We start from the raw sequence: 10,779 nt of genomic DNA on the forward strand, positions 1-10,779 counted from the left end.
TATCATCTCTTGAATGGATTGTATCATCTTTTGAATGGATTGTATCATCTCTTAAATGCATTGTATCATCTCTTAAATGCATTGTATGATGTCTTAAATGGATTGTATCATCTCTTAAATGCATTGTATCATCTCTTGAATGGATTGTATCATCTCTTAAATGGATTGTATCATCTCTTAAATGGATTGTATCATCTGTTAAATGCATTGTATCATCTCTTAAATGCATTGTATCATCTCTTAAATGCATTGTATCATATCTCGGTGGATTGTATCATCTCGTCAATGGATTGTATCATCTCTTAACTGGATTGTATCATCTCTTAAATGGATTGTATCATCTCTCGGTGGATTGTATCATCTCTTAAATGCATTGTATCATCTCTTAAATGGATTGTTATCATCTCTTAAATGGATTGTATCATCTCTTAAATGCATTGTATCATCTCTTAAATGCATTGTATCATCTCTCGGTGGATTGTATCATCTCTTAAATGGATTGTATCATCTCTCGGTGTATTGTATCATCTCTCAAGTACCACCTCCCATCATCAAAGAACTGGTGGGATGTTCCAGTCTTTCTTAAACTATAAAGTCCAGACCTCGACACAACATTCCATGGTTGATTTTAGTATTGTGAAGGTTCCTTAGGTTAGGAGTTGGAAGGAATCACGAATTGCTGTTGAATTTCAACTCCGAGCAGGCTTGGCTGTTGCAGCCAATGGTGAGGCAAGTGGAGAATTACAATCCATCAACAACCGGAGGAGTTGGCAATTCCCATTCCTGTCCTAAATAGGCTGAAATACTATTTGACTCCCCTATGCTCTGTGGATCAGCTTCTATTCTTGCATCCGAGTTCATGGCAAATATCTCTCCGGTGACCCACACGTCAGCTTTTCATGAGGTTAAAGGGGGCAATCACCGGAGGACGCAGTTCAGATTCCTTATACACTGACAACTCTGATCTTCAGGAGTAGCTTCTGAGCTGCTGGAGGGATCCAGAGTGGGATTAATAACACAGTCAGAGTGAAAAATGGCTTTCCTGCCTCTTCTCTGCAGAGTCAGAGCCAGACTGGGCAGCATCCTCTCCTTACACCCCACTCGCCGCAAGCCGCTTTCTGATTTCCCTCTTGCGTTTCCCACGTCTTGTGATTTATTGCACGTCTGATCTATAACGCGTTGGGGCAATTCATCGCAAAGAATAACCCAGACCTTACAACTCTCCCTCTTGGGAATTGTGCCTAAGTAAAGAGGGAATCCAAGCTGGCATTTGTGTTTCCCAGCAAAATTGTCTTTCCGGTTAGATCGGCGGTTTGCTGCATCATGTTTGGGAGGAAACAAAGCTTTTGATTGCCTGGCTCACACCTCAATACTCTGGAATGCATTTGTGCTTTCTTTCTAGATAGAAAAGTAATTTGGTTTACGGCTCATATATTGTAATGTTTGGCATTTGTAACAACAATGCAGAAGCGGATTTCATTTAGGTTCAGCTTCCAGGACTCCCTGGTATAATTCTCCGAGTTGGGGATTTGGACATTAAAACAAGAGAGCTGAGCTTTTCTCATTCTTCTAAGGATATCGCCAAGCGGCGAGCTCTCACTTGATTGGAAATGTTTCATTTGTTATGTATGGAGAGCGGGTGCACACCTCTCTCCATGCTTATCTGGGAGAATATCCCATTTAGCACAGCAGGATATTCAAAGTCAAAAAATGCAGGAGATCAAGCCGTGAAATAAGGATGAAACAGAGTAAGGTAGCCGATATTGGCCTAGGTGACAGAAGGAACCGACACTCAGCAATTAGAGTTATCTACAAAGTGCTGGTCGTTACCTATAAAGCCCTAAACGGCTCAGGTCCAGGCTATTTGCCACATCACATCTCCCTGTATAGACCATCTCGGGCACTTTGGTCAGTGGAAGAGGCCCTACTCTCAGTCCCACTCCCATCAGCAGAGGAGGCCCTACTCTCAGTTCCACTCCCGTCAGAGGAGGAAGCCCTACTCTCAGTCCCACTCCCATCAGCGGAGAGGTTCCTACTCTCAGTCCCACCCCCTCAGCGGAGGAGGCTCTATTCTCAGTCCCATTCCCATCAGCGGAGGAGGTCCTACTCTCAGTCCCACTCCCGTTAGAGGAGGAGGCCCTACTCTCAGTCCCACTCCCGTCAGCAGATGAGGCCCTACTCTCAGTCCCACTCCCATCAGCAGATTAGGCCCTACTCTCAGTCCTACTCCTGTCAGAAGAGGAGGCCTTACTCTCAGTCCCACTCCCATCAGCAGATGAGGCCCTACTCTCAGTCCCACTCCCATCAGTGGAAGAGGCCCTACTCTCAGTCCCACTCCCGTCAGCGGAGGGGGCCTTACTCTCAGTCCTACTCCTGTCAGCGGAGGAGGCCCTACTCTCAGTCCCACTCCCATCAGTGGAGGAGGCCCTACTCTCAGTCCCACCCCCGTCACAAGCACGGCTGGTGGGAATGAGATTCTCTATGATTGCTCCCCCTCCAGTCAGGGAGCGGTTTGGTGACACCTTATTTTATTGTGTCAAGCCAAAAAAGTCAATATGCTGCATTCAAAAATTACCCTTTAAATATTTTCAGTCACAATATAAATAAGAGTGGAAATTTCCATCTGTTCATTGTTTTGTGCATCATGTGTAGATGGGGCTGAATTTTGCACAGAAAAAGACTCAAATTACAAGCCTAGGATTCTTCGTGTCAGGTTTTCCCAACACATTTTTGTGCAATTTTTCCAAATACTTCCTAATATTCCTTTGATTTGCCTCATTTCAACTTTGCCCTGCTGTTTTCATTCATACTCATTCTCTCAAGGGCAACTGAGACTAATATGCGACATGGAGGAATGTCTGAGCATCTCGAGAGAGAGACACTCATCCTACCGGGCAGATTAAACTGATCAATAATTAACCATGCTTAATGATTTTCCCGAGCAATGCCAAGTACAATAGGCAACCTGAGACAATCTATTTACAGTCTGGGCTCGAAATGCATGCACTTGCCAGAGATTGTGACAGTCAAGTCCCTTCCGCACACCCAGAATATCCAGGCAGATTATCTACAAGATCTGCTTTGAACTGGGCTATCTGAGTCCACACTGCCATATAATCCGGTTCAATGTGCATTTTATACAGCTGTGTGGAAGGGCCTCAGAAGCCAGAAAACGTGTGGGATATATATGAATGGAAATTAGTGGGAAAGGAGATTTACTATCCAGAGGTAAAGTGTGTTCATGTATTCCTGCTCCGTCTTTCCAAAAAAGTGCTTTCCTTCAGTGATTCCTCTTTATGTTGGTAAATTGTGTAAGTAGCTTTCCTTTTCAGTTTAACCAGGTATTGATTTATAAGGCGGTGTCATAAAAGCCATCTGCTTCCCTCCCCGAAATGCCTCCGTCAGCATCGAGCGGAGTACATATTGCTTTTCCCTGACACAGTCCTCCTGGGCTCTTTTACTCTTTTCCATCAGCCTCCTTCTCTTTCCAGGAGAAAAGGGTTTCTCTGGGAACCATCATGGATTCAACCTGCAGGCCGGCATCCCATTTGTAGCTCCCACTGCTTCTTTCAAAAGTAACAGAGGACATTTAACCCTTCTATCAACCCGAGGTTCCTCTGGAACCCACTGCCACGTTTTCTTCCACCCTGGCAAATGACTTTTTGAATATAGTTTGTTACATAATTCTTAGATATGGGTCCTCAACATAAAGTATTACTGATGTTACATTTTCAAGTGATCCAATAGTGAGTTAATTAGTAATGAATTACTTGCCAAATTACAGTTTCTCTGAGTCTGTTTGTGGAGAGAAAAGCAAGGTATAAATAAACAGACGGAGAAGGGGACGCGGACGGAGATGGAGACAGAGATGGAAAAAGAGACGGAGAAGGAGAAGGAGAAGGAGATGGAGAAAGAGACGGAGAAGGAGACGGAGATGGAAATGGAGAAGGAGAAAGAGATGGAGAAAGAGATGGAGAAGGAGACGGAGACGGAAACGGAGACGGAGAAGGAGACGGAGATGGAGACTGAGAATGAGAAAGAGACGGAGAAAGAGATGGAGAAGGAGACGGAGACGGAGAAAGAGAAGGAGATGGAAACGGAGAAGGAGACGGAGAAAGAGATGGAGAAAGAGACGGAGAAGGAGATGGAAACGGAAACGGAGAAGGAGAAAGAGATGGAGAAGGAGACGGAGACGGAAACGGAGACGGAGAAGGAGATGGAGATGGAGACTGAGAATGAGAAAGAGACGGAGAAGGAGACGGAGACGGAGAAAGAGAAGGAGACGGAAACGGAGAAGGAGACGGAGAAAGAGATGGAGAAAGAGACGGAGAAGGAGATGGAAACGGAGAAGGAGACGGAGACGGAAACGGAGACGGAGAAGAAGACGGAGATGGAGACTGAAAATGAGAAAGAGACGGAGAAAGAGACGGAGAAGGAGACAGAGACGGAGAAGGAGACGGAGAAAGAGATGGAGAAAGAGATGGAGAAGGAGACAGAGAAGGAGACGGAGACAGAGATCTTGACAGGGATGTTGATGGGGACAGGGATGGGGACGGAGACAGAGATGGAGAAATGAATGGCAGAAAACTTGGAAAGTATTCCAAAGGGCCTTCAAATCCTCAAATGTGACTTGAATGCTTTGGTCTCTCTAACCCACACAACTTGTGGCTGTCTTTCTCAACAACGCATTACATTTGCAATGTGTTTGTTAGACTCTCATTGCAAAATCGGTGGCTATAAAAATGCACAGAGCTGGTGTGGATGAAGGTAGTCTTAGACCAAATCAACCAAAGTCCTGGGTGGCTGCAAATACATTCAGAGAACCCAGAGTGTTCTGAAGAAAGTGAAGGAAGAAAGGGTCAAAGGGTCAGGCAAGATGATCTGTAGGGCCCTATCAGATTCCATTTTGATGACGTATAGAGCCTTATAGGATTACATTTCAATGACCTATAGAGCCCTGTAGGATTGAATTTCGATGACCTATAGGGTCCTCTACATTTCTACTTCAATGAACTATAGAGCTCTATAGGATTCCATTTTGATGATCTATAGGGTCCTCTACGTTTCTATTTCAATGACCTATAGAGCCCTGTAGGATTTCATTTTGATGATCTATAGGGTCCTCTACGTTTCTTTTTCAATGACCTATAGAGCCCTGTAGGATTTCATTTTGATGATCTATAGGGTCCTCTACATTTCTATTTAAATGACCTATAGAGCCCTGTAGGATTCCATTTCGATGACCTATAGGGTCCTCTACGTTTCTTTTTCAATGACCTATAGAGCCCTGTAGGATTCCATTTCGATGATCTATAGGGTCCTCTACATTTCTATTTCAATGACCTATAGAGCCCTATAGGAGCCAGTGTAAAGCAATGGACCAGGGACGGTTTGATAAGCAGTTCCGTCCTAGCAGTCGCTCCGGTTATTGTTGAATATTAAGAAAAAGGAAGTAACTAAGAGAGAAGCCTATAAGATAACTTCTTAAAGGATCAGGGACCTTGATTTTTTTTTTTTAAAAAAAATGAAAATCTTAAGATGCCTGTGGGATTAAACAATTAAAATAAGACTATTGTAGTAAAGAGGTAGAAAAGATTACTGACATCCTATAATAATGGGAAGGTGGCCGGCAGATTATAGAGCAATGTCTTGGTGGCGATAAACAGCAGGAAGTCTCCTCTAGTAAGGAGAAGGGAGAATAATAAGTTGGTGGTGGAGTTCCGCACTTCTGAGCACATTCCTAATTCGCGTCCATCTGCAAGTACCAATTTCCTGGGCTCTGCTTGCCTTTTCCGAGGTGATAAGATAAAAGGTGAGCGGTTGATGCTCCCCACAGGGCACTGAGCATGACTTGGCAGAATAATTAAAAGCCAACCGAGCAGATTTGTGGGGCAATACTATCTGGAGAGATAAAGAAGTTTGGGAGCCCTCCTGGTGCATATCTCGTGAGATGGAGAACTGTTTTCCAAATGAAATGAAATAAAGGTGCGTGCAAATGTATTTCACGCGTCTTTGCTAAGTGCCGCTTCTTCTTTCCTTGCTTTCTCCTCCTTTTTGACATTTTAATCATTTTTTTTTTTTACATCTGGTGGAACCACATTCCTTCCCGTCTGTCTGTCTGTCTTGCGGCTGCTCTTTCGGAGCAATCTGCAATATTTAAAACTCATCAAGGAGAGCTCCTCGCGTCTTTCCCCAATTAGGAAAAAAAACAGCTTGTAATTTTAGGAAATATAATTCATGGCAAACACAAGCATATAAGGTAAAAGGTATAGGTAAAGGTTTCCCCTGACATTGAGTCCAGTCGTATCCGACTCTGGGGTTGGTGCTGTAATGAAGTATGAATTTTTGGTTTACAGATGTTATGTTTAATTGTGCGTTTGTGTTTTAAAAGGGTAAGTATTACAGTTATTGCATCTCAGCACTCAGAGGCTGGTTGCCATGTAGAAGTAGGCAGAGCCAACTGCCGTTTTGTTGAAGAAGTGCAAAGTTTAAAAAAGGGATTCAGTCTGTGCTCTGATGAGGCACAGGGAAGACTGATCCTAGGTTGAGGGGATCAAGGAGACTCAATTGTTCATTTTGAGTCAGTTTAAGTTTGGTGACTTATTTAATGTAGTCTGTGTCCTGGTAAGGAACAGAGAATCTGTGATCGTATATCACAGGGTGACTGCGGTTTAAAAGTAGGTTTAAAAGTTCTAACTACTTTAAGTAAAAGAAGTGACACTTTAGGGAGTTTGACTCACCTCATTCTAGTATTGTAACTGTTAATAAAAGTGCCTCTAAGTGAGAAACAACATTGTAACCACTAAGTTCTGTGCCTGAATAAACTTGTTATTGTTCCTCCAACATCTAAGCCTCTATCACATATATTATAAACCAAGTTGTGTTACTATCTAAAGTGAATAAGAAGAAGAAAGAAAAAAAAATAAAAGTTCTCTCTGAGTCTTTGGTGGTTGCATCGTTGCAGGTGCTCATCTCCATTTCTAAGCTGAAGAGCCGGCGTTGTCTATAGACACCTCCTAGGTCATGTGGCCAGTGGCATGACTGCATGGAGCACCATTACCTTCCCACTGGAGCAGTACCTATTGATCTACTCCCCTTTGCATATTTTTGAACTGCTAGGTTGGCAGAAGCTGGGGCTGAAGCAGGAGCTCACCCTGTTCCCCGGACTCGAACCGCCAACCTTTTGGTCAGTGAGTTCAGCAGCTTAGCGCTTTAACCCGCTGCACCATCAGGGACTCCAATGTCTATAAAGGAAACCTTTATAAAGTTCTTACACCTCGATCCTTCATTGCTTTCCAAAGGGAGGAGTGGACACTACAGACATTGCATTCATATTAGTCTTGTGCACTGAATTAGTTTCTCCCGTTTCATCTGTTCTGCTGTTAGTTTCGCATATTAATTATATATTGCAATGAATATTTAAATAATATTTTGCTAGGATTCATTATTTTTAAAAAATTGTGATTAATTTTAGGAACAACAAAACAGAATGATGACTACTTGCAGTCAGGAAAATTTTGTCTTGCACGAACAGCCTTAAGACACTGTGGTAAGTAAATGAAAACTGCTTTACTTCAAAACATAAAGTACAGCACACTTAGTGAAATAATGCAAAAGGAATCAAGGAAGTCTTAGGGCAAATGCAGTTCTTAGTCTCTGATACAGTCCCAAATCAAGTAGCAGTCTGACTTCAGACAAAGAAACAGCAATAAATCCAGATGCAGACTCGGAGCAGGCACTAGGGGAGTGAAGGCATTAGAGTCAGTTTGTTACCAGCAAGAGCTGGCTGCACCTGCTTCTGCTTTATAGCTGTGAGTCCCCTCACAGCTGCTAGGGCAGTTCCCAATTACTCAGCTGCATTTTTAGCAGCTAATCTAGCTGAACGACGTCTCTGCTCTGTTTCCTTTCGCCTCTCCTGAAATATGGGTACTTGCAAAAACTCCTCCTCAGATTCCAACTCACCTTCACATTCATGAACACTTTCCTCTCCCCTTCCTCTTCTGAAGAAGAGGAATCCCTAGCACATAACATCATGAAGATAGCTTGCAGTGACTCCATATTGAATGCTGGCTACTAAGCCCATGTAGACAAGCCCGAGACTTTTGCTTTTGGATTACAAATTCTGAAGCTTAGCTAAAGATTTGACCTCAATAGACTAAACACAACAGTATGTATGAGTATATTAAACAGTTTAGCACCACATCAGCGATGCAGTTATCCGGGTAGCAAAGTAAGTAATTACCACAAGTTGTTCTTTAGGGAATGTGATTAAAGGAATAGCAGAAGGCTTGTCTCTCTCTCTTTCCTTTAGACACATACAATGTCTTTCCTTATTGTCCCCCCCCCCCCCATATACCCAGACTTCAATGAGTTTTCTGGCATTCTAATTGCTTGGCTTCTGTGGAGATAAAGTATCAAGCAATCAGTGTTAATGCAGCAAAAGGCACGCTCCCTTGTGCCTCGACAAAGCCAATTTAAAATATTTCCAGAATCCACTTTTTTTGAATTATATCCCCCCTTCGTGTTATTGCCGATAACATTTTGATTTAAAGAATATCGCCTGAGGTACTCTTTGGTTTGATCTCAAATTGCTGCACGGCTGTATCAGCTAATTCCGTGGCACAGTAATAAATTATTATCACTGGGGAGGAGGCGGGTGGAGGAGGCGCCTTCATTTGGAATTCAAAATATCTAGGGCAGTAGCCAGTCGAGGAAATTAGGCCTGGCTGGTCCCATTGATTGCAATGGGAGAGAGTGAAGCCAGAGTGCTTGCTTTCTCCTATTGGAAATCATGGAGAAGGGCTTGATTTTGGGGACATTGGATCTTAATTAGAAGAGGAGGAAGAAGACGGATGCGATGGCTTCAGAGTGTCAAACTGCTGAATTTGTATGGGTTTTTTTTCGTGAGAAACTGCAAGTTGCTTCTGGTGTGAGGGAATTGGCTGTCTGCAAGGACGTTGACCAAGGGACACCTGGATGTTATACCATCCTGTGGGAGGATCTCTTGTCCCCGCATAGGAAGCTGACAGACGGGAGCTCACCTCACTCCCTGGATTTGAACCATCGACCTTTCGGTCAGCAGTCCTGCCAGCACAAGGGTTTAACCGGGGTCACCCTCAGAGCCGGTCCAACAATGAGGCGAATTAAGTGGTCGCTTGAGGCACAAAACATACTGGGGCGCAGTCGAGACTGCTTTTTCTGTTGATTTGTTGTAAAACATGATGTTGTGGTGCTTAATTTGTAAAATCTTAATGTAATTTGATGTTTAATAGGCTTTTCCTTAATCCCTCGTTATTATCCAACATTTTCACTTATCCAATGCTTTTATTTTTCACTGATTGGTTTGGGGGGGTGCCAAAATTCTGTTCGCCTACACTTGAAAATTACCTAGGTCTGGCTCTGGTCACCCCCCATGTAAAACAAGGACAAACATTCCCATTTGCTTTTAGTACAGTTTGGCCTCCTTATCCATGAAGTTGATATCCATGTTTTTGTACTGCTAGGTTGCCAGAAGCTGGGGCTAACAGTAGGAGCTCACCCTGCTCCCTGGATATAAACCGGTGACCTTTCGGTCAGCAAGTTCAGCAGCTCGGCAGTTTAACTCTCTGTGCCACCGGGGGATTCACGGACTATTTCATCCAAATCTGAAAAATGAAGCAAACACAGAGAGCTTTTCAAGGCAGTGCTCTTACACTGAGACTCTTCACTCTTAGACTGGAAAAGAAGGCCAGAGCCAAGCTTGATATCTAGAATTCCGATGGATCAAAGGCAGATGTTCCCTGAACCGTAGATGGGTCTTCACAAAAGGGACACGAAGGTTCAGTTCAGGTAACTACTCAGCTTTTCTCCTTAGTCTGCAAGAAATAACAAAAAAGTGGAAATGACAATGTGAGGCTACTCCAGGAAGGGAGATTACGAAAAGTGCCAAGTGTTAGCTGCCTGTTTGCTATGAGGAAGAAATGGACTGGCCTGTTCGAGAAGGATGAAAGCGTCTGTTCCACTGTGCGAGTAACTTCAGATAAATGCTAATCTCTTCGCTGTGCCCTTGAAAAGAATTCACATCTCCCCTTTTTCTGCACCGCTCGGCAACTCTTTAGAGCGCCTTCCCTTTGAAACGGGATGCTAAACTCCTTGGCGCTTGTAATTATAGAAACCGGCCGACTGCTTTTCTTTGCGAAAATACCACATTTGCCATACAAAGATGCTCCTTAAATAGGTGCTTTTATTGGAGATTGGGAGCGGGGGCAGAGGTATTAGGAGAGCAGAGAAAAAAATCTATTTCTCTCTTTAATGCCTAGATGTACCTTTGCGGTCCTGTAATTACAGCCGCTCTTTTGTTCTGGATTTATCAGATGGAGATGTAAGCAGCCCAAATTTGGCACACTCGTATTTCATTTGTGCGATCTGAAAGTGCTGAAGCTTCACAATGGAGAGAGATGTTGTTCTTCAAGGTTGAAGCAACTTTTGCCTCAGAAGTTGTTTACTTGCAAAAGTGTCTGAGATTTTTTTTTTTGGATGGATGGATGAGGAAGAGACGCTGTTGAGGAAGTATGGAGAGAGACAGGAATGGCCAAGATCCCGTCCATATTAAGCACTTTCCGTAGAATAAAGAACTCTACATACAACAGTGTTTCATATCAATACACTAAACCAGTGTGGTCCAATCTGTGGCCCGCTGTTAGGGATTCCTCAGAAGAAGAGGAAGAGGAGCAGGAAAGTGTTCATGAATCCGAGAGGCAGTCGGAATCTGAGGAGAGGATTTTGCAAGTACCCACATTT

At 43.5% G+C, this 10,779-nt stretch overlaps 1 protein-coding gene across 1 annotated transcript; it reads left to right on the forward strand.

Moving 5' to 3' along the window:
- Nucleotides 1-3,940: 3,940 nt before the first annotated feature.
- On the forward strand, nucleotides 3,941-4,876 carry LOC134294122 (putative uncharacterized protein DDB_G0271982). Its single transcript, XM_062964094.1, has one exon. The coding sequence runs from the start codon at nucleotides 3,941-3,943 to the stop codon at nucleotides 4,574-4,576; it is 636 nt and encodes a 211-aa protein (XP_062820164.1). The 3' UTR covers nucleotides 4,577-4,876.
- The last annotated feature ends 5,903 nt before the right edge of the window (nucleotides 4,877-10,779 follow it).

Source organism: Anolis carolinensis, unplaced genomic scaffold, assembly GCF_035594765.1.
Source record: "Anolis carolinensis isolate JA03-04 unplaced genomic scaffold, rAnoCar3.1.pri scaffold_12, whole genome shotgun sequence".
Lineage (NCBI taxonomy): Eukaryota > Metazoa > Chordata > Lepidosauria > Squamata > Dactyloidae > Anolis > Anolis carolinensis.